Source organism: Platalea leucorodia (assembly GCF_965183815.1).
Source record: "Platalea leucorodia genome assembly, chromosome: 4".
Classification (NCBI taxonomy): Eukaryota; Metazoa; Chordata; class Aves; order Pelecaniformes; family Threskiornithidae; genus Platalea; species Platalea leucorodia.
The window spans coordinates 127,317,892-127,341,696 of record NC_138826.1 but is presented as its reverse complement, the minus strand read 5'-3'; the positions used below and the strand labels follow the sequence as shown (position 1 = coordinate 127,341,696).

At 45.4% G+C, this 23,805-nt stretch overlaps 1 protein-coding gene across 7 annotated transcripts in view; it reads right to left on the bottom strand.

The window, feature by feature from the left end:
• The window catches only part of PPP6R2 (protein phosphatase 6 regulatory subunit 2), a 111,663-nt gene that overhangs the window by 9,066 nt on the left and 78,792 nt on the right, over nt 1–23,805 (bottom strand). For 5 of the 7 annotated variants that reach the window (XM_082308178.1, XM_082308181.1, XM_082308179.1 and 2 more), the window contains 12 exons: nt 22,992–23,195; nt 22,275–22,339; nt 18,569–18,684; nt 16,842–16,927; nt 16,424–16,504; nt 14,420–14,517; nt 11,136–11,193; nt 9,524–9,651; nt 8,423–8,598; nt 6,799–6,961; nt 6,267–6,355; nt 4,907–5,114 (listed from right to left, as the gene is read on the bottom strand). In XM_082308178.1, coding sequence (XP_082164304.1) covers nt 4,907–5,114; nt 6,267–6,355; nt 6,799–6,961; nt 8,423–8,598; nt 9,524–9,651; nt 11,136–11,193; nt 14,420–14,517; nt 16,424–16,504; nt 16,842–16,927; nt 18,569–18,684; nt 22,275–22,339; nt 22,992–23,195 — 1,472 coding nt within the window. The remainder of the gene's footprint in view (nt 1–4,906; nt 5,115–6,266; nt 6,356–6,798; nt 6,962–8,422; nt 8,599–9,523; nt 9,652–11,135; nt 11,194–14,419; nt 14,518–16,423; nt 16,505–16,841; nt 16,928–18,568; nt 18,685–22,274; nt 22,340–22,991; nt 23,196–23,805) is intronic. The other 2 variants (XM_082308182.1, XM_082308183.1) reach the window with 2 other exon arrangements.

The following is a 23,805-nucleotide window of genomic DNA, read 5'->3' as shown; positions in this document are numbered from 1 at the left end:
AAACAAGAGGAGACTTTTACAGTGGTTTTACAGAAACTGCAATGCAGAAATCGCAGAAATGTCTGCGCAACGCAGAAATTGCTCGTGTTGCCTCATTTTCGCCTCAGTTCTAAGGAAACGGCTGCGGCACCTACAGCGTCTGCCTACAGAGCTGAGGAACGTACTAAATGAATGTACGACACAGAAGAAATATATCTGGTTTTAAGACAGCAACCACTATCGTTCAGATGGATTCCAGCCTCCCCTCTACACTTTCTGGTTCAGCTGCTTATCTGAGCTGGGCGGGTGAGGAGGCACTAGGGAGAAGGGACAGTAAATGTATTCAACCATTGGGGGAAAAAAAAGAAAAGAAAAGATTAAAGGGGAAAAAAGCATTTCAGGTAAAGTTAATAAACTGAAAGAGAAATTAAAAGTTACGAACATCCCAAGCCCACGATCACCATGCACAGTAAAAGCTGGATTTTTTTATTATTATTTTTTCAGTGCAGCTCATCTTTTAAGAAGCTGCTTAGGCGGCTTATTTGAACAATTCAGCAGCAAAATACTTCAGATAGCTTTTGAAGGTCATAAAGAAGAAATGCAAAAGCCCAGGTTAATATCAAACAATTAAAAATTAAGCGCACAGACACGGAAATGCAAGCCATTTCCCACAAAAAGCACTGCTCGCGGTGCACACACGTCTGCATCCGTCACGCCGCTTTCCCCGTTCGATGCAAGTCTCGTGGCTGTTTGCTCTGCTACGCGCAGGCGGGTGAACCCGAGCGGGGGGAGCTGCCCGGGCTAACGCCGCCGCGGAGCCCCCACGCTTCCCCCCTCTCGTTCATCCGTTGCTTCTGCAACTTCAGCAAAGCCTTGCAGAAATTTCCGAGGCCTTCGCAGCTTGCTCTGAACAGCTTCGGGAGCGCTCATCCAGCCAAACCCTGGCAGGGACGCCGCCTCTCGCATCGCTCGTTAACGGCTTGAAAATGAGTACATTTTTCTGGCAAAAAGTACAGCTCCTGCGAGATAAAGGCAATACGTCCTCGCCCACTTATGAAAGAGGCAGGAAACTTTCAGAAGTTTGTTAAAATGGCATCGTTGATTATGAAAACGGTAAGTTAAATAAGTACGTGTTGTAATTACGACTATTTTAAATTACCACACAGCTTACAAATCTGAAAGCCGTCAGTCTCTGGATGAGCTACCTTTCCTGAACCTCTGCTCAGAGAAGTCAGGCCGGCATTGCCGTTCGTCGGGGGGCTCTGCTTTCTGGCTATGACCGTTTACGTGCTTGCCCTAACAGACTCCCCTTCAAATGAAACAGTCATGAGACATGCTTAGGACAGCGAGTTTCTCTTTTTGTCTCTGATCTCATCCAGAAATTACAGCAAAGTCTTGCTAGCTTGCACAGTGACTGGGAGAAATCATTTAAATGGACAAATTCTAGAAAATAATTAGTAAAACCCCACAATTTAAAACAGAAAGAAAACTTGGGGGGGGGAAGTATTTTGTAAAAAAAGAAAAAAAAAAAAAGCCTTTGGAAAACACACCAACCATTATTTTATGGCGTATTACGGCATACAAGTAAAATATTTGTTAGTGCTGTTGTGAGAAAGCCTCAAGAGACTTGACCACCCCCCCATCTAGGGCAGGCAGCGATTCCAGAGCGCGTGCGTCAGCAAACTGCAGTCAGCGAGGCTCTCCTACAGCCATCCTGAACCAGAGCAGGAACCTCCCTTTTACAGACTAAAAAAAAAATAATCCTATTTGCAGAAAGAGCTCACAAACAGGTGGAACGGCAGAAGCTCAAGGCCATGATGCGTGAAACTACTAAACAGCGTATTTGCTTTTTAATGGTTCGTCAGCGGCTATGTTGACTCTGCACGTACTTTCACAAAGGACTATACGCAACCTCGAATTCAGGTTTTCGAAATAGAATTTAATTGATTGTGAAAAGATGAGCTTTCCCAGTCCAGCGGTCCAACAGCTCATTTCCCAGCCCAGTATGAAGGAACTAATGGGAGAAACTACTTGTCAGGTGGATGTTTGGAACCCTGAGAAGGTCACCGTCATACATACCCTCTGACTGCAGGTCTAAATACTCTGAGCAATACCCACAGCGAGAGAGAAGGGCAGCAAGAGAGGCAGGAATAGAAAGAAAGCAAAGAAAGGAAGAAAAAGAAAACAGTAAAGATTGCTGAAAAAACAGACAAAAGAGTTAACTTTGCAACCGTATCCTGAGGCGGTGCTCCTGCCAGGAGAATACGCAGGAACATTTTAAAAGCTATTTCAAAGAGATTGTACCGAACACGGCGTTTCCCACATACAATTCAGATCAATATACAAAAAAGCAGAAGATTCAATACTCCGTAAAAAGCGTCCTTCTCAAGCCTAACGCCCACGTTCTGAAGGTATCGAAGAGCGAGATTTGGCAATACTGGAAGCTCTTTAGTCAGAGAACTTCTGCAAAACTACTTATTTTTTCACAAGAAACTACCAGATAGAATTCGATATGGGAAAGGAAGTTAGCTAAATACATTTAAAGTAGAGAAGTTACCTAAATCCATCTGAAACACCTTTGTGTATGGTTTTTAAACTACTAACACGGCTACTTTAAGCAGAACGGCCATGAGGGATGTTCTACTAAGCCAGACGAGGACAAATAATTAACTTTCCAGAGTTCAAATTCTGGGGCGGCGCGGGCAGGCAGAGAAGCATCAGCAGTGCCGAAGACGACCACGGAGGCTATCGAAGGCGCGTACTGGAGCGCCTCGATCTGTCACGGCCCTAGTGATGGCAGATCCACAGAGCCCTTGTGTAGCTCCCAGGAGCATTAAAGATCTCCAGCGGAGATTTCGGTATTGCAGGGGGGGGCAAAAAGGAGAGGGAAGACCCATTTCTACAGAAACAGGGCTGCGGCGTGGTAGGAGTTTGGCACTGCTGGGGAGGCGCTTGTGGAAAGTCATCAAGAACCACATATTCAATCTGAAAAATTCTTAAACTTTTAGCATAGGTCATTTCCTTGGAATCATTAAGGAACGTGGTAAGAAATTAATACAGGCCATTTGAGTTTAACTGCATCTGTTCCAACAGAAGGGAGACTGGCCTGGGAGAGCCGAGGAGACCAGCAAGTTTCCATTATCGTCACTGGTCAACACGGCAACTCATACCCTGGGAGAAAGCTGGCTGCTAACAGATCTGGAGCAGCTGAAATCGCCATCTATGTAACAGGTTTCTGTCTTCCCACAGCTGCTATTTTGATTTTTGGCTACAGTTATAGCTGTGGAAAGCTACAGACACCTTTAAAGTGGAGACTGTGGTTATTCAAGTATTTACTTTCTTTGCCAAAATGGAATTAGTTTTGTAGAATTGCAGTCATGCAAAACCAAGCAGGTTCTGGAAGCCTTGTTCTTATTGAAAGTGCTCGGGATATATACACTTATTTAGGCAGAAAAACACATTCAAAATTACATCGCCTGAAACAGCAGCATAGCCCACAACATCTAACCAGCCAAATCAGGAAAAAAAAAAAAAAAAAACAAAACCCTTCCCTACCTGCTAGGAAATAAATGGAAGACGTGACAACATGCCAAATAAATTCACACTGCTGCTGTGAATCGAGACAGTCACATGTGTAATACTCACAAACACCATGCATTCAGAGAGGAAAAACATCTGGAGCACAGAGTTTGGTTTAGATACACATGCGACTGGATTTAATTAGATGTAATTCAACTGCAATGAAAACTGGAAAAGGAGATGCTGCTTTTAGCACAGCGGGCAGTATTCTTATTGTCCTCATCTTCCATTTTTCGTGAAGCCAGTCTGCTTGGCCACGCCATCCCTGCGCACACAAACTAACTCAATTTATCAGAACAGTTCTTCAGAAGCTGCAAGCCAAGGAATCTCAGGCATCTCACTCATTTCAGGTATGAAGAGTAAAGGCCATTTGAGGTGGACGTCCAAAATAAAACACAGTCATGTTATTAAAACTCAATGCAGAGTTGCCTAACCAAATGTACCTTTGGTTAACCTCCTCCCATAATTTTACCCAGCTCTGTAACCCCACTTGTTTTCTGAGCCACTGCTTTGAAACCCCTAGTAGCTATTTGCTGGAGCGCGTACACATGCCAAGCAGCTCACGTTGACTATCCAAAAAAGTCACATAAGCACAACATTATAAAAAGTAAATACCTGTTCCTGAGTCAGATGTGTAAAACACAAGGACTCCAACTAGTTAAATCATACCCTACATACTTGTAAGGAATATGAGGAAAAAACCCAAATATCTTAAAATTGGGTAATATTTCTGGATGCACCAAAGTGAACTAGATGCTTACTGTTTTGAAAAGCAACTTCCCCTCTTAAATGATTAGAGTAGGCTAGATTGGGGCACGTGCAATTCCAACCAAACTGCTGCCCAAAAGCTAACAATCACGGGACCTGCTGTATCTTTTTCTGGCATTTTTCATTTTATATCATTTATTGTCTATAATGCACCACTTTGATAACGAGGGGAAAATGATAGCTTGAGACATTTAAATCTTCCCCCTGCAAGACAGCAGGCTGATTCCGCGTCAGACCGTGCACTTGCCGTCACGCGAGGCTTTGCTCGACTCTCCTGCGTGACCAGACCCGGCATCCCTGCCCCGAGCCCAGGCCCGGGGCTCTCGCGCAGCCAGCCAGGCGATGCCTCTGCGACGCGGCTCAGCGGCTAAAACGAGCCACACGCGTTTCTTAAAATATACAGTTTATAAAGTTTTTCTTAAAACAAAACCCCTGCGGCAAGAAAGCCGTAAGACTTCCTTACACGGGACATTTGGAACCATGGTGTCTGAAAGGGAAAAGTAATACATTAGCCCCTAGCCACGAAGGGGCTAAGCCCGGGGCAGAGCCGGACCCCAGCCCAAGGAGATTCCTTTCGCACCTGGTGAAAACAGCCTTCTCGTTTTTAGCATCCATAGTCAGCTTGATGGTTTCCTGGCCCGAGCCCGTGCTGATGGTTTCTGTGACGATATCGGCTTTATCCTCCTCCTCGTCGCTGTCGGAGCCTCCGGAGGAGCTGCTGTCTGAGGCCACCAGCGGCGCTTTCCTCGTGACACAGACGTTCCAAACGCAGGGAGAGGCAGTGCTGACTGAGGAAAGCAAATAATTCGCGTTGCAAAATGAACAAAACCAGAGGAACAACTCCCCAGGTACAACCCCAAGTAGGGTGGTGTAAAACAGAGTAACTATTGCAAATTTTGAGATGATAGCTTCTGTGCACATCCCGCAGCGTGCAATATTATTTTTGCAAGTAAGGAAAAAAACCCAACCCCGCAAATCAGCGTTCCCCCCCCGCCACCTCACGTCTGTGTTTAATACAAAGAGCGGAGGAGGCTGTTTTCTTCTCCTCTTGCACAGTGGTAACTCTGAACGGAGGAGCAAGGCAGGCCCCGGGTCCCCGCTGACTGCGACCTGGCTCTGAGAACTCGTGCTGGCACCGCTGAAGCAGCTATGCTTCTGCAGCGTTCACTGGCTTTGATCCCACCTGCAAGGAAAGCCTCTCGCAGAAGTGGCAAAGAAGCGTTGCAGTCTCAAAGCGTTTTTTCTTCCCAAAGCCGGTACCTGCTCACACCACTTGGTGTAACGCGCAGCGCCCGACCGAAGGTCACCACCTGGGCAGACTTACACGCCGCGCATACATGAAGCAGCCGTCACGGGCGGGCTGAGCGCTACCCAAGTGAATCTCCAGCTCCGCTGGGGCAGGACACCAGAAAATGCACGGGGCAGCAAAAGGTACCGTCCTACCCCTTCCAGCATCACCCACCTTTCAGTGGTCACTACAGACAAAAGTTTAATTCAATTCCATCAAAGTCCTTTGTTAAATTTTATTTGTCCTTGCTCAGAAAGGAGGAGGGAAAGGAGTCAGACGGAAGCTAACCAGCTGGCCCGGCACAGTTACCAACAGCATAACTTACCCTAACCCGGTACTTTTTGGCAAATAATTTTATAATCAAGCATACAGCTAAAACAGGACTTTCGAACAGTTTATAAATGAATCGTCTCTGTGACATCAACTCTTACTAACTTAAATTTCATCCTTTTCTTGCTGAATAATATTATCCCAACAAAGATGCAGGATTTCTGATTTTAATAGATGGATCCCTCTACGAAAGAGAGCCTTCAAGTAAGACACGGCAGACGGCACTGGGGGGAAGCTTTCCCTACTAGACTTGGTACGCTATGCAGAATTTCAAACAGCTTAAATAAATACATCTGTTTTGTCTTGTCAGGTTCTCACTTACGGTTCTTGTCTTGACTCTGCTTCGGGTTTCCATCCGAATCGTTGCTTTCTGTGTCGACAGGAGAACTGCATCGCGGACCTGATTCTGAGCTAAAGTAGGGGAGGAAAGCCTTGAGAATGAAGTACAGATGTCTTGGTTGTGCTTCTAAATATCATTAGGGCTTACTCTTTCTTTACATAAATATTTGTAACTTCTAAAAAACTTACTTATTTACTTATTTATTTATTACTTATTTACTTATTTATTTATTTAAAAATTTACTTATTTTATACCCTCAGTGTAGCAGCAGTGGTGATACCTACAGTATTCCTGTATCCTAAGACATGAATGCTAACACCAGTTAGAAGCACTGGAAGGCAAAGGGAAGCATGAAGCCCCGATCCAGAATACTCAGACAATATCAAAAAATAAAAAGTGTGGCAAGGGGAAGGGAGGAAGAAAAGATGACAGTCAGTGTACTCCATCAAACCATATTTCAAATATTCTTTCATTCCAAAGTTATAAAGAAATTGAAAGAACGCGTGCCTCTTACCAACAGAAAGGCTGGAAGTCTGTAAACTTTGCCCATCCTTTCTCCTCCGGCGCGGTGTTCTCTGGGGCTGCCGAATCCCAAACGCTCGAGCCAACGTCCATGGCAACACAGGGTGCGGGGGGCTTCGAGTTGACGGGCTCGAACACGGCCGTCCATCCAGACCCTGGGGACACAGAACAGCGGACTGGAATCCCTGCGAGTTCTCGGAAGCTTTGGCCATCCCCAAAATATTCCAAAGCGATCCCAGAGACCGAAAGAGAAAGCCCATCCAATGGCACTCCTTCAAAATCTACAGGAAGCTGCCTGTCTCGCACGTTATAGACAATCAGCCTGAAAATCCCTGTTCGGATAAATATTAACGTTATCCACAGGAGAGGAGCATCAATTAAGAAAAGTGACACTACGAATGTCTTCAGTCTTTGAGCCAGTGCTTTTCAGCTGAACTCTAAGCACCCCAGTTCCCTGTCAGAAGCTACGTGGCACCGCTTTCAACCGTCTCAATCACCGTTTAATTCTGGCCATTACAGGTAAGGAATTGATACACGGATTAAAATGTTTAAGATCACAGAAGCGATCTTGAGCAAAACTAAGAACATAACTTGTTTTTTACAGTCCCAGCCTACTCCTTATTCATTAGAACGTACTTCTACTCCTACAGATCACAAGTTTTTAAAAAGCGTTTTCCATTGCCTTTTCTCAAGAAAGGGAAAGGATTGCAGAGGTCTGTTGTGCAAACTGGTCTGCACGCAACAAAACCGAGAGCAGGAGAGATCCACCAAGTCCACACGCGCTCAAAAACTGAACCAAAATGTGAACCGAAGGCTCCGGAAGGGTAACTAAGCCGACGCACACTATCCACAGGTTGCCACGTGCGTCGTTTGTACTGGTTCTTCTTCATAAGAACTGAAAACACCTGACCCTACCTAACGGGTGTAGAGCACTGATTACTGAATAAATATGCATTATGCTCGCAGTTACAGTACAAAGACATCACCTAGAAAAAGAAACATTTTTAAACTCAAAATGCTTGCAGCAAACAAGAACGAACGTTAACGTTTTTGGCCCTTTATTTCACTTGACTGAATTTGTTCTGCTGACCACACTGTGTGTCTCGTGAACTTAGAGAGCGTTATTTGCATTGTGATCCGGGAAATCCTTGTCCCTCTACAGTCTTTAGGCATTGTAAGAATGGGTTTGCAACATGCGAACTAAAACTAGAAAGGCAATTCGGCAGAAAAGGCAGATACATGGAGTGTGGAGATACTCGGCAAAGGTCTGCATAAAGCTCCTATAATATAATGTAAGGAGATAATGTCATAATCCTCCACTAATATTTTGTTCATGAGTATTTGTACTAAAAGAGCTAGTAGTATTATCGCACTTGTACCTGCGTGGTTGTCTTAGCATAACGGAAGCACCACGCTGCTATTCTGAAGAAGCTGGGCAGGGCTCAATCTCACCAATATTTCAGAGGCAAAAACCGAAGGCTGAAGCTCACGCCTCTCGTCTGCACGGGTGCAATTACAGAATAGCCACGGAAACCCGGCAGTTTGCAAACCGCTGTTCTGCAGAGATGATTACAGATCTCCTTTCAAATGGGATGATGCCGTTTTAAACTCTTTACCTTCAGAGGAGTCAGAGTCCTTCTGCTCAGAAATATTATTCTTGTTGTTGTTTGCTGAGGAAGGAGGCGGCTGCTGTTCTGTTTCCTCCTCCTCTTCGGAGTCCACGCTACCGTCATGATCTCCATTCTCAAGATCGCTTTTTGACGAACTCTCTGAGGTCTGAGACGCTCCAAATCTAAATCGCAGAACTCAGAATCAGAAAAGCCCTTTCAGCAGCCCTTTCAGCTCATCCCTCGCCCGCCTCCTCCTGCCCCAGGCAGAAAGCACAAACTGAACCCACCAAGTGATGCGAATGCTTCCCCAGGGCCTCTTGCCCCCAGAGACCCAAAGCTCAGACAGGCACCAGCAGGCACTCCTCTAGGTATTTCCACTGAAGTCCCCAAGTGCTTTACTTGTCAAAATGCATCTGCAGAGGTGTAATGGGAAATATGTCGCAGCGACATATTCGGGGCTGGAGGCTGATAGGAGCGGACAAAACAGGAGCAAACAAGGGGAACGCTACTGTGGCAGCAATTCTGCGGGTGAACGAGACAATCAGTTTATTGATGCCAGGCAAATGAACGCTAAGGTCGTGGCCGTTTTTCCCGTCTCATTTTATCATATTTTCAGACTTAGAATTACAGAAGTAACTTTATTTAATAACTGACTATATCAAAGGGATGAAAAATTGTGATTTGTGATGCCAGAGATGCACCATGGGAGGTCACTCATTCTCATGCAAAACATTCCTTTTCTTCTTTTAACATTCTGAAAAGGAATATTCTGTCTACTACCCTCAGTCTTACAATTCTTTCAACCTCCTCCTCTCCAAACAGGAGGAAAGGAGTAAGTTCTGAGTATTTCAAACTAAGGGTGGGGGGTTTTTAATATCTTCGATAACAGACTCATTACTGCATTCCCTCAAATTGGATCTTTGTTTCACGTTCACGACAAACCACCACCTCTTTTTGCAGAAGTGTGACATGTAAAGCACTGTTTTATGCCAGAAAAAGGCCTCACAGCACATAAATAACAAACAATTATGCATGCACTTAACTGAAATGTACAGTTTCACAGCATTTGGGGGGAAAAAGAAATTCGATCTTTTGTTTTCACCTTACCGTGTTCTTGATTTGACTTGGGTTGCATAGGTTATCTCCTTCTCTTCCCAGATATCTTCTTCCTCCTCATTATCATCGAATTGTTGGATCCGTTCATTGCAGCAGGCTTCAAAGAGGGAAGCATTGGGCTAAAACAATATTAAAAAGAAATCAAATTCCATTCATTCTTCGGAGACAGAAACAAGAACTTCAACGATGAGGAAGTTCATAGAACAGCATTTGTACACAACTAATACCACGAAGGTGTTTGCATTTATTTCTTTTTAAACCCCAAGTTGGGCAACAAGCAATGTTCAGCTGTGGAAGAGTAATAATAGCACCGTATGCTCAGGAGCACCAAGCCCGTGACAGATCAAGAAAGAAACACAACGGTATCTCAGCCTACGCCGCTTCCAAAATAGCAGGAGCTCCTGCACGCTGCTCCGCAGCTGTTCTGTTACACGGCGCGCTCCGCATCCCGCATCAGCGGCAGGGATATAAAGTCACCGTAGAAGAGGGCTGGAAACAAGTCCCTGAAGAAGACGTTTGCGAACTGACCAGCTTGGAACTTGGAGAATAAAGGGATGGATGCCACATACGCAAACTGCCCCGCTTGGACTAAAAATCCACAGCGGAATTTCTTCCAGCGGCGGCATTCTTCCTAACAGAACTGCAGGGAGCTTCTACGCAAGAATGAGAATACTTCTGTGCACACACCCCCCTTCAAAACATACAACCTCCCATTCTGGAAATGAGTTTTCTGGCACCGGTAGAGCGAGGTATCCCTGTAACTATACAAATGATCTGCCTATTGCAGCGTTTTGGGGTCTCTCAATTAAAAGACTGGCTCAGTGCTGTCTTCCAGACGGCGTGCGGTCCAAACCAACAGCGGCATCAGAATTCCATCACACCCAAAAACTGTCTACTCAGGAAAAAAACAAGTTAAGATAAGCATATAAACAGCTCTCGGTGGCTGCAGACTTAGCTGGCAGACTCAAAAAGAAAACAAATTTTCTGTATCTATAGAGCACTGTCTAGAGCAGCCAGAAGAGAGGGGAAAAAAAAAAAATACTCTTCATAGTACTGTTTATGTGAAAAAAAGTATTTTAAGACTAAGGAAACCTAAGTCTTAGTATTGACTAAAATAAGCTTTGGTCAGGAGATGAGCTTGGAATCACCTCTTGAGCCCCTGTTCAGCTTCCTCAATGGGTACTGATTTAGGTCAATGAAACAGAAAAGGCAAGACGCAGCATGGCAATATTTAGACCCATAAGAAACCCAGTCCTCTCTGTTTGCATTTTTTCCTTGACTGTGTATGGAAAGATTATCAAAGCGAAGATAAGGACCATAGATTCACACTGCAGAGAGGGAGAGAGAAAGATTCCTCCAGTGTCCAGAGTACTACCTCTGAAGATCCTCAGCAACACAATAAAATGTAGGGAGATTCTCCAAGGGCAGACGCAATGCCCCGAGTTCCTTCACCGGACTCAGCTACGAGTCCAGTTACCAGTTTTTATTTACCAAAATAACATACCAAACCTTTTTTCTTTCAAAATGACAACAGCTAATTCAAGCACGAACTCGCTTGCCGGGATCTGTCCTATTAAATAAATACCCCCAAATACCCACTTACACTGTCATCGTCAGCGTCTATGTTGAAGTTTATCTCTGCGATCCTGTCAAAGGGAGCACTGCAAAAAGAAGGGAAAGAAGCGTCAGTGGTGGCAGGGAGTGCCGAAGCGCTTCTGCAGCCCCAGCGCGGCACCAGGGGACAGCCGCCGACAGAGACGCTCCTGCGACCCCTCAACGCCGCCTGCGTTTGTCCCCTCAATATTCACTTCTGTATTAAGTGCAATGGCTTCCTCTCTTTGAGAGGAAAGACTATGTCGTATATTTTTGAATATTTGAAAAAATCCGTAGGATTTTCATTCTTAGGTCTGATTCAACACCCGAGTGCACAACCTTTATCGGTATCTTGTTGACCTGGTATTTTGAGGCTTCATGGCGACCGCGGCAATCTCTGGCTGTTATTCTGCAGCTCTCGTGGTACCTATGCAGCACAAAGGCTACCTTGATTTTTTTTCACCGGGTCTCTCCAGCTGAACCAAATCTTATTGAAAAAACACAAACTCATCATTAATTAAAAAGAGAATGCACCCAGCCGCTCTGGGATGCCAGTCCTACGTCCACCCAAGAATTCCACTGGGTCCCTCAGCCTGAGACGAGACCCTGGGACGGGACTGAATCCTGCACGGTGGCGTACAACCAGAAACACGCCGGCAGGCCCGCACCTGCCTGCTTTAACATAATTACAGTAGCTTCGGGGAACCTTAGCGTACCAGCGGCTCAACGACCCCCATGGATTACTGAGATACGTCCGCTGCAAAAATCATTAAATATCCCAGTTTCTGACTTGGACCTGAGAGTGTCTGTTGGAAGAACGGCAGAGGGTGCTGCAGGCCAAAAAACTCCAACCCACGAGCACAGTCCGGGTCAATGCCGTATTTTTTCACTGTATCTGTATAAGTTTCACTGTATCTGTATAAGTTTGGACAGTGTTATTTTCTTTTAAAGAACACTGTTCAGTTAGTAAAAAATACCGTGCAAACCACCAGGACATCGAAACATGATTAATACTCCCTAAAATATTCAAATTGGTATCTGCAACAGTTTTCAACAGCTGGAAAGCAGATGTCAGGGAGCACCGCTCTCGGAACACTCAATGCCAGAACGGATTTGCAGTATATTCCTCCTTTTGTAATCGCAAATGCACATCCCAGCTACAGATTTTGTTCAGTTTCACGGTCATTTTAAAATGGACTTCAGCTACCTTCAGCAGCTCCTCCTCTAAGTTAACTCTCCCCATCCACCTACACACGCACAAGTTCAATATTTGCTGCTATCTGATAAGAAGTTAAAAGTGTATTTTATTTTTAAGAAATGTGTAGAACTAAGCAATCCACGTTCAATTCAACTCTCATTCTAGCCTGGAACTTTTTGGCCTTATTAAAGTTCCGGACATCTACAACGCTCAGAAAAAGACGGCAGGAAAGCTGGACTCCACAATCTTTCTCCGTGTGAACATACAGCTCCCAGCCATTTGGCAAACACCTTAACAGAGTTCCTATGACCCTAGGGATCTCAGGACCCTACTTTGATTCATGCTTGAAAGCAGCTCTGAAGCAGCCAAACTATTTTCACATTGTCATTTCATTTAAGATAGAATCATAGAATCGTTAAGGTTGGAAAAGACCCTTAAGATCATCAAGTCCAACCGTTAACCCAGCGCTGCCAAGCCCACCACTAAACCACGTCCCCAAGCACCACGTCTATCCGTTCTTTAAATCCCCCCAGGGGTGGGGACTCAGCCCCTGCCCTGGGCAGCCTGGGCCAGGGCCTGACAGCCCTTTGGGGGAAGAAGTTTTTCCCAATACCCAACCCAACCCTGCCCTGGCGCAGCTTGAGGCCGTTCCCTCTCGTCCCAGCGCTTGTTCCTGGGGAGCAGAGACCGACCCCCCCGGCTCCAGCCTCCTTTCAGGCCCTTGCAGAGAGCGATGAGGGCTCCCCTCAGCCTCCTCTTCTCCAGGCTGAGCCCCCCCAGCTCCCCCAGCCGCTCCTCCCCAGCCTTGTGCTCCAGCCCCTGCCCCAGCCTCGCTGCCCTGCTCTGGCCACGCTCCAGCCCCTCCATGGCCGCCTTGGGGTGCGGGGCCCAGCGCTGAGCACAGCATTCGAGGGGCGGCCTCACCAGTGCCCAGCGCAAGGGGACCATCCCTGCCCTGCTCCTGCTGGCCACACCAGTCCTGATACAAGCCAGGATGCCACTGGCCCTCTTGGCCAATTCATGGAGATATTTCATGGAGCCCAATAGTTGCTAAAAACCTGGTCTGAGCAGAACCAGCAAGGGAATCCTCAATAAATCAGATCTGGAGCAGCCACAGAGTTGGAGCAACGTGGCATGGCCAGAGCTCTCTGGGCTAAGAGCCTCCTGCGTCTGTCAGGAGTCCAGGACAGCAGGATCCTGCAGCTCTTTGCAGAGCAGACCCAACCTCTCTGGACCCCGAGCACCCGCCCTGGGGTGGCAGGTACAGCGGGCACTGCCACGCACGCTCCCTGGCACCTCGGGCGACCAGTAATTCCTTTGATTGAGACGAACGCTGCCACAAGATGAAGGCGAACGGGCAAAATCGACGAGCAGCAAACACAACTGGCTGTCCTCCTGGAGCACTCTTCTCACAATAAATGTACACTAAATGGCTACAATTTCTGAAGCATTATGGATAAGCGGGATAATTACAGTCCCAGTCATTTCCTTAGCTACAATTTTTAAGGTGAGATGAGCTGCAGTTTTAATTAGATTACAGTAGGTCTTCCATAAAAGCAGCACCACTTCTGAACACTGACTTCAGAGAGTCGCGTAACATTAAATCCACCTATATCTGCCGCCTTTGAACTGTTATTTGCTCCTGCCTTATCTGCGTTTCCTTATTCCTAAGAGAGAAAATGGCTAAATTTTTGCGTGGACTTCATCAGAACGCTATTCTTTCTACTCCTAATTTCAATAAGGACTTAATGCCACTGGAGAATATCTGTGTAATTGCCTAGAGTTAGCTCTAATGCTTTGCTTTCTGTGCAATTAAATTTATTCTAGAATATGGCTGGACAATAGTTGCGTGTTTTATTTAAAATGTTTCTCTTCAAAATGGAGAAATACTTTTCCTTGGTTCTAGAACTGTCTTTGGAGATCAGGGGTGGACTCCTATCAAAAGGACAAAAGGTGAGCTGTTTTCCCGGCCACTGAGCAGTCTTCTGTTTCTTTCAAACCGACGGAGGTATACAGTGAGGTTCATTTTAAAACCCTCACCAGAAGAAGAAAGATTAGATGCTAAATATAAGCCTCTTGAAGTTTTATAAACTTACTTGATATTATCATCCTGGTCTGCAAACTCCTCATCGTTAAAGCCAAACTGATCCACAAAGTTAGCTGTCATCTGCTGGATCTGGTACTCGGAGAAGGCCTGAGCAACAGAACCCCAAAAGAGCGATCATTAAGGTGTCCAAAGATACTCAATTAGGCTGGCTGAACACATATATTCTAAAAAGCATTAAAATCATAGAAAACTGATGAACTCTGAGAAATCATCTACTCCAACCCCCTTTCTCAAAGCAGGATCTCAGACAGACTGCTCTCGAGCAGACTTCTGCACTGCTGCTCTGATCTGCTCTTAACTTCTTCCAAAGGGAGTTACGACTTTTCCTAGGAAACCCTTTGCTGGCTTCATTATTCCATTCGAATGCTGTAGGGGCTTCTTGCATTTGTCTGTTTCCCCCGATGCAATATGAAATTCACTTTGCTGCAACTTAACCCACCACGGACATCAAGAAGGTCCTTTTCCTCTAAATCCCTCTTCCTTGGAGGAGGAGGCATATGTCTCCACATAATCTTGTCTTCTCTTGACCAAGTAGACCAAATTCTTTCAACTTTTCTTCCTACATCATGCTCTACACCTCTTATCATTCTCATTACTATCCCCTAGCTTACCTCGTGCTAATACCGATCACTTTGGAAGTTCACTGCCTCCAGCTGGACATTCACCAAGGAGAATGGGAAAATTACTCCGTGTCTTTGAGACAACGCTCCCACCTATCGTACGTTTGGTTTCCCACAGCAGCTTGGGTCTTCTCTTTTTCAGCTTGCACCTCAGGATAATTGCCCAGATACGCTTTGGGTCACATTCTTGCCTACTCATCCATGCCTCATCCTCTATGAAAAGGATTGCTTCTGCCTCCAAACAGAATCTCACACTTGCTCTTACGCATCGCATTTTGTTTTTCCCCAGATCGTTTCTCCTGTTTGGAGGATAATTCAGAGTACTGCTAGGCAGCCCACTCCAGCCCCAGCTAAGTAATTCAAACATGCATCACTGCAGCTCCACTGCAGGCGACATGAAGGCCCCGTGTTCCTGTCTGAGGAGCTCTGCAGGCTCCTCTCACTATTTCTATGGATACTTGTCACAATAAAAGACAAAACTTTTTTTTTTTTTTAACAAAGGCAATACATTTTTTCTTTTCTTAAAGTGCTTTCTAAGTATCAGCTGAGGAAAGAAAGCTATTTCTAATGTCAGAGTAGCCAGTTAGAGTATCTGGACAAAAGAAGAACTATAAACTATTTTCAGCTCATTTCTACCCTTAACTAGATTTCAGGTTAAGATTGTCTTTTTACTCCCCATAGGTAGCTTTCTGATAAATATGTTGAAACTTGTATGTTCTGCTAATGCTCTTTATGTTCTCAGCATCAAAAAAGGTTGGAAGAACTTGTCTGAATATCTCATCCTGAAAAGCAGCTTCCATATATTTGATGGAGCCTTAGCAGAGCACCTCAGATTTTGAGGATCCTGAGATCTTCGCTAAATGCAATCGAACCCTTAACTATCTCTGTTTCTTGCTAAGTCAAGGCTTTTTACTGCTCTTACTGCTACTGTTTACTGCTAACGTTTAGTTTGGCGCTCCCCCTTTTTAACAGAAGTCTGCATAGCCCAAGAGGAAGCAGAACCCCTCCCTCAGCCCCGATTCCACCGCAGGCAGGTGATGCACTGGGAGGTACAGCAGCTCCCTGCAGCTGGTCTGCGCCATCAGGACCACCCGGCCCCCTCGCCGGGGAGGAGCAGGGAAAGAGCGAGAAACACGCAGCGCCTGCCAGAAATGCGAGACACATCGTGCATCTGGGGCTTGTGCACAGTCTGAGCCAAATTTATTCTCAACTGGAGTCTCGACCATGTAACTACCTACACTGGAAAAGCACAAAAGAGCTGAACACACTGCCTAAAAGTAAAATTTAGGAAGCTGGTCCATATTAGGATGGATTAAGGGTAAATCAGAGAAGCAAGCTTCCCAGGAACAGTGAAGAGCACGCTGTCAACTCACCTGTTGGAGAGAGAGTTCATTGGGAAAAGCACTCTCGATGTCTTCATCCTCACTGGAAGAGTGCAGATGGTGAGTGCTCACCTGAAAAAAAGTACAAAAAAAATAAGCACAACTGAAAGCTAAGAAAGTTCAAACACTTTTGTTCCACACGTGCGATCAAAAACCCAACTCCTCAGAAGGCAGAAACTGTCCCAATGAGTAACAGAGAAACACGGACTAGAGTTTACCCAACACATATCAGAGCTGCTGCTGCTTGAAGAACTATTCGGAATATGTTTTCTACACTCTGCCCTTGGAAGCCTATTTCATAACAACAGGCAAAAGAAGGACAAAACCCAGCAATATCACTTTTTTTAGTTAAAGAAAGTCCAGAAGATAGCAGGCCTATCTGAAATATGCACAGTATCACTGTTCTCACCAAATCCACTGTATTCCTCCTGTTGGTTTCCGTCAGCGTCTCTTCTACAAAACTCTCCCATCTCCCTCTACAATCTTCAGGTAGCTCTGTAACAGAGAGGTCGCCGTCAAGATTACCGCAACTCAATGAGAAGGGATCGCAGCCAGTTATTTAGCCCCCCTGGCTACCTGGCAGGTTTTGAGCAGACAGATACACCTGCCCATGAGCTACGTAATGCGTGCCTTATCTAAGTGCTCTGCACAGTCAATTACATTTTACTCCTGATTTTCTAAAAATGGTAAATTCTGCAGAGAAAGGAACATCTTTCATTAGGCCAACCAGTAAGATATTACTGGTCTTAACAATCTTAACTTGCTTGTGGAATTACAGTGGGCTAAAGATACAAAACATCTACCACAACTTTCTGAAAACCAGTATGCATGTGACTTAAGTTTTACTTTTTTCTTCCTCTTCTCTCCTGGTGATTGTGGTGGGTTGACCCCAGCCAGCAACTAAGCACCCACCCAGCTGCTCGCTCACTCCACCCCAGCAGGATGGGGGAGAGAACTGGAAGACCAAAAGCGAGAAAAACTCATGGGTTGAGATGAAGAAAGTCTAATAAGTGGAGAAAAGAGGGGAAAAAAAAAAAAACCAAACCAAGTGGTGCAAAGGCACTCACTCACCACCTCCCACCAGCAGCCTGATGCTCAGCCGGCCTCTGAGCAGCAGCCACCTTGGCAAGACTGTCCCCCCAGCTCCCACTGCCGAGTCCGCGGCACAGAGCAGCCGTCAGCCAGCCCAGGCCAGCTGTCCGGCCCTGTCCCCTCCCAGCCTCTTGTCCGCCCCCGTCCGCCCCCGGGTGGGGACGGAGTGGGTGAAAGAGAAAGGAGAAAGCCCTGGCGCTGTGCAAGCGCTGCTCAGCGCCAGCTAAAGCAGTGGTGCGTTATCAACACCGGTTTAGTCACAAATCCGAAGCACAGCACCGCACGGCTGCTATGAATAAAGCTCTCTTCATCCCAGCCAGACCCAGTACAGCACCACAACGGAGAGACATAACCGCGACTTGTGAAACTTTCAGTCTTTACTAAACCACCTATGACTTCTCAATTTTCATGTAGATATGAGAACACAGCAAGCTACTGCGTTACCATTTGATATGTTCGTTAGATGCCAAAAATGGAAACTCAAGTCATATTTGTGCTCATTGTTTCCCTTAATAGATGCAGATGGAAAATCTTATTTCCTCTCACACAAAAACATCAGACAGAACTAGTTCTTAAAATAAAAGTCCGATGAAGACATGATGGACAGAGCCTGGCAACATGAGTATCTCCCACAAAGCGTAGGGCCTCTGCCATCGCTTACCCTGGTGTCTCCCTTCCTCTCGGACACGTATAAGAATAAGGAAGCATAGAAACACCGTTCATAAACACCACCCTAGAGTATTGTAAATAAGCACTACAAACGTACACACGAATCTGGATTAAATGAAGCATTCTTTAGCACAAAAAAGATACCTTCAGCCTCCAGCTGCAAAAACAAAGTTCCAACAATTTCAATGTAATTGTATGAAAACAAAGAGCAACCAAATTTGGTCTAGACATTTTTTTAAGTTATGGGAAATTGTGATATTTAACTGGAAATTCTTCCATTATAAAAGGGATCCTCACAAAATACATGCAGTAAAGTCTTTCCAAGGGTTATTTAATCAAGGGCAGGGGGGGAGGAACGGAGAAAGGAGCGTGTACCTTTAATGAACTCACTGATTTGAGTCTGCATGGGGCCCTTCTCCATGTTCTGCACCACAGCGTTGGCTATCCGGGTGAGGTGGCCCATGTTGCCTCGCCTCATTCCACCTTCTGCCCTGAAAGGAGAAAAGAGCCAGTAGCACTCTAAGCAGGCACCAAGAACCAGGGGGTCACAGCCATGACCCCTTTCATAGCCTAGGCGCCCGCCGCCGCAGCAGCCTGACGTACGTACAGGTTACGCCAAGCAGGGCTAGCACAGGAGATGCGGCGAGAATCGGCAGGAACGCTCCCTGCTCGCGCACACAGGGCGAGTTTACCCACAGCAAATGAACCTTTCTGCATTTTCTCATGTATTGAGAGGGAAGAGATCACTCATCCGGTTTGAATGCACCAGATAAAATTTAAGCCAGTTACAAAGAGTAAGCTAATCGGGTGTGTTGCAGAACTAAATAATCTGGTTATAATTTCCACTAAAGAAAACTCAGAGCAGTAAGAATTTATATCACTGCTACTGAAAAAGCTTTAGCGCTTTACTTGCAATTGAAATATTTAGCAGATGAATTCAAGAGAACAAAAGACACTAATTGACAACCATTAGATTTCCCCCTTACAAAAAAATATAAGACGCCAACACTACGTCTCTAAGTCACTTTTGTTTGAGCCTTCAGTGGTTCTCCTTCACTGGATAGCAAAGAAGCCATCTAAAAATCAGGGGATGAAGAACCTGAAATAATTCTGCCTTCCACAGTATCCAAAGGAGGCCTGACGAGATTTGGGAAGGAAAACGTAAACCCGAGTGGCAGATCCCTGGTAAGAAATTTCACAGCACCCCGTTTAGAAACGGCATTTCTGCCTCTAAACTGGCAGGTGCCGAAAACGAGCCCGAAGAAAACTCTTACATACAATGCTATTATTCATTGTAACATTACACACGTTAAAGTATCCCAAATCCTGAAGTCAAATTCAGGAATCATTATTTCTTGATGCGGCACAAGGAGCATGCAGGGCTGACCCGAGCCACCACAAACAGAAGTGGGGGGCCAGAACCACTGTAAAAGAACATAAACCCCTTACAAACAGGATGACGAGAAGTTTCCACCTCGCTTTACTACGTCTCCAGCTGTAAAACAAAGGTTTCTTTCCGAGATGCTAACAGAGCCAACGCGTAACGAAGGCTTTCATTTTTCCTTGGGGGAGAGGAAGACACTGAGTACATCAGGGTTCATTCCCAGCTGGTGCGCAGCGCTCGCCCCGATTCCCCTCTGCCCCTGCCGGGGGACCCGCGAGCAGCGGGCCGAGCCGAGCCGACAGGCCGAACGCGGCAAAGCCAGCAGACGGGATCAGCTCCCCTGATCGCATCCAGTTACGGCTACGTTTTTAAGCTTTTTTTTTTTTTTTATGACCCCCACACCCCTTCAAAAGTGTAATCATCAGCTCCTGAATCTCTAAAAAGGATAAGTTTATACCGAAATTATCTCAGGCTTTTCCCTAACGTTGGAGCTGAACACATGCAGGTGAGGAGACTAGATGGTTTGGGTAAAAAAAATCCTTACCCCTCCACGTGTTCCCGTACCAAAAAACAGCGTACACAGCCAATACAAACTGTATCTGTACACATGTCCTACGCTAACAGCACTCTAACTCCAACCCCAAATTCAGGGTTTAGAACTATGGAACAGTTCTAAATAAATGAATAAAAGGGACGCCTGGAAACGAGCTCCCAGGGCTAAGCTCCAGCCTTTCGCACGCAGGCTCGTGGCGGCTTCTTTCGCAGCCCGAGCCAACACGAGGGCCAAGAGCCCCGGCCCGGGTGCACGGCACTGCTCAGCGCCTCGGCGGCACCAGTCCTGCTGCGAGCCCGGAGCCACCGCCGGCACCGCCGTCCGTGGCTCGGCGCCTGTCTGCACCGGGGCACCCGCGGGGCCGTGCCGGCACAGCCAGAGACGGGTTCCAGCGGCGCTTCCTCTGGGCCCTGCAGAAAAGCTGCACAAGAGCTCGAGGACAAATCCCACGGGTAGAGGAGGCGAAGGGACGCAGCCGACGCGGCCAGCAGCCCTGTCCTATGGCTCTCTCTCAAAATGCATGTTTTTCAGCAAACTTGCAAAGCTCAGCTTTCTCAAAAATTTTAAGTGTATGGTGGTCAAAGCAGTGTTCAGCAATGTTGCATCTGCCTTCTGTGGCTGTATACTCCGGGAGGAGCGATATAACATTTTTTCTGAGTTGAGCAGTCCTTAACACGCTGCTGGGATGCAGGCAGCAAACATGCAAAATCAACTTTTATGTCAATACTTCCAAATACTTTTTATCAACCATGCCACAAGTAGTGGCTGACATGGTGTGCATTCACGTGAACGGAAGGCAAATAAAGCTGCGCTACAGTAAACTGATGCTTCCTATAAACTCACATTGCTGACCAGACTGACTTTATTCTAAATTCTAATTACCGAGGCAGATCAAATGGACTGCAGTAAAATAATTATGCGGGTTACCTAGAAGTTAAATTCTAGCAGTCACAAAGTCCTTTATCAAGAACATATGGAATAACTAAAACTAAGAGGACCCAAGGAGAAATTCCATGTTCCAACAGGAAAATGCATTACCACCCTTCTTGCTGATGGTTTTTAAGACATAATTCCCAAGCTCTCATTTGGCATCTCTGGCCCTGGGGCTCCCAGTGCTTGACTCCATCTCCTCACCGAGTGCACGCAATAACCTTTGTATAAACCCAAGCTTTAAAGCACACCAGCTGAGATACCTCTCTGTTAACTCGGGATTTTTTTCTTGCCATTAAAATTCTTTCCAGTGTGGTGACTGGAACTGTTTGGCATGAAATACGTATGAGCTCTAGTTCCTATCTAATTTAATTAGGAAAACTCTTAAGCAGCAACCACAGATGTTTGTTACCTACAAAGCTGTACACAGTGATAGCTGTGCAATGAAACTACCGGCAAAATTTGTTACCAACAGCCCAAGGGGTTGCAAGAGGGAAAAAACAAAAACCCCAACAAAACCAAACCAAAACAAACAAACAAAAAAATCAAACCAAAACCCAACCACCAATTATGGCCTGCCAGTAAGCCCAAAATAATGACAGTGGGGCTACAAAGCACTTTGAAGCCATAAAGAGCTCAAAATAGCAAGGCAGGACCAAAACATTTAGAGGGACACAGAAACAGAAGCCTAGCTAATATTTTCACTTTAAGATGTTTTAGGGGTTTTTTAATTATTTACTTCTTATAATCATTGCAATCAGCATGAAATCCAAGTGTTTTATAAAGTTAGAATATTAAATGCGGGGCAAATCTGGGGCAAAAATGCTTCCCCACCTCAGTTTCCATACAGTGGCCCACTCTAGGGAGAATATAATTGTGCATTTAAAAAAAAAAAGAAAAAGAAAAAAGTTAATATTCTATGTAGTTAATATGCTATGCAATTTCCTGAGAAAGCAAGAACAAGCCATATTGTGTATTTGGGTTGAGATGTTACAAGCGTTTAAAAAAAAAAATCATGCTTTCAAATTATATGCCTATTTGGTGAATTTGCTTTTTAACATGCAAATAATGCTAATTCCAAATCACAATCGAAATCCAAATCATTTTGGACACCATCAAATTGTAAACTATCCCCAAAATTGAAAGATTATTTCAAGGCAATATTCTACATCCGCAGCCCTAGAACAGGGCCTGCTGACCCCGAAATCCCTTACTGTATTTTGTCATTGGCTTCCCAGGCGTCCAATATCCTTTGCACTAGGCAGCATTTCTGGAACAGCTAGAGGGGAAAGGAAAAAAAAAGAGTTAGGAAGAACATGTCAGAAGTTTGCCGAAGCAAGACTCATGCCTTAGGAAGTCTGCACTGAACCACAGTTACTTCTGTTCGTTCCTTCGCTCCTCCTGAACAAGGACTTGAAGTTCAGCACTTATCTTTCCCAAGAGCTCAAGTTCCTTCTGTCTTAATTTTTTTCTCAGAGGATCCAGGGAAAACAGCAATACCCGTGAACACCTTCAGCCTGCTCTGGGGCTTCCCACGAGCGGCAATGAAGAACGTTGTTGTCGTTTTACAAACGCAACGACAAATTTTCATCATTAGGGCCACAATGCAGAAGCTACAATGTAGTTAGCTACTTGTAGGTTGGGTTTTTTTGTCCAAAGTTTATATGCACCTTTACTAAAAAAATTAAATAAAAATGGATTCACAAGCCCCTTAAATGAGATGGGTGGTATGTTTATTTCGTAATTGGGTGCTAAAACCCAATGTACAAAAGCAAATACACTTCCATCCAGAACTGACAGAACCAAGTTATATCTAGACACTTTTAAATAAACTCCATGCTCTTGCACAGTCTGTCGTACCATTTCCTTGTTCACGCACATTCAGGCTGAATCAATCAGTCTAAAACTCCAGGTGACGCGACCGGACTTACGTGAGTAACCATGATATTCTCGGTGGTGTTTTCTGGAGGCTCTAAGCTCTCTGTGGCCACGTTTCCATTCAGCACCTCTTCTTTGCTTTCTAGGTCATTAGCAGTAGTTTTCCCCTCTTGCACAGAGTGCGAGAGAATAGCTGCTATGGACAATTCCACTTGGAAATGCAAAAAGTTATTCCATGTGTACTTAAAAAACAAGTCCTGGAAAAAATGAGAAACAGAAGAATTCACTCTAGATACATCTTCCCATTCTTAATCGAATGACATTAGAACACTGCCCAACTAGTTGTTTAATCAGCAGTTCCACTAAAACAACGGGTTTTAGTTCCACTAAAAGAACTTATATGCCTCAGCATCCACTTGTGGCTGACTCTCCACTTGCTCTGCTGTAATGCGTGCTCTCCCATAAACGGAGCGCGTTGGAAATACTCTGGTACACAGCTAGGGCTCACAGCATGGGCACGCTGAAAAAAAACGTTATCTAGTCCGTGGCTGAATTAATCGTAAGAAAAATATTAACCAAGTCATTTCTAAGTATAAAAATAATTTTCTGAAAGACTGTCCCGGTGATTTTGGCAGTTTTGAGAACATGCCCCTGTTCACAGCTAGACAAAGAGAGCAGCGCTCAGTATTATAAGAGCCGATATACGCAGCGCACCCAAGCTTTCCCAATAACCAGACTGTTCTGCATACACGCTACTAAACTGCTGTAACAATAAACTTGAAGCGTGAGGTTCAGTTCAAAACAGTAAGCATCCATATTTCTATTACAGATGCTATTCTGAGGATGGATGTTCCTACTTTCAGCAGA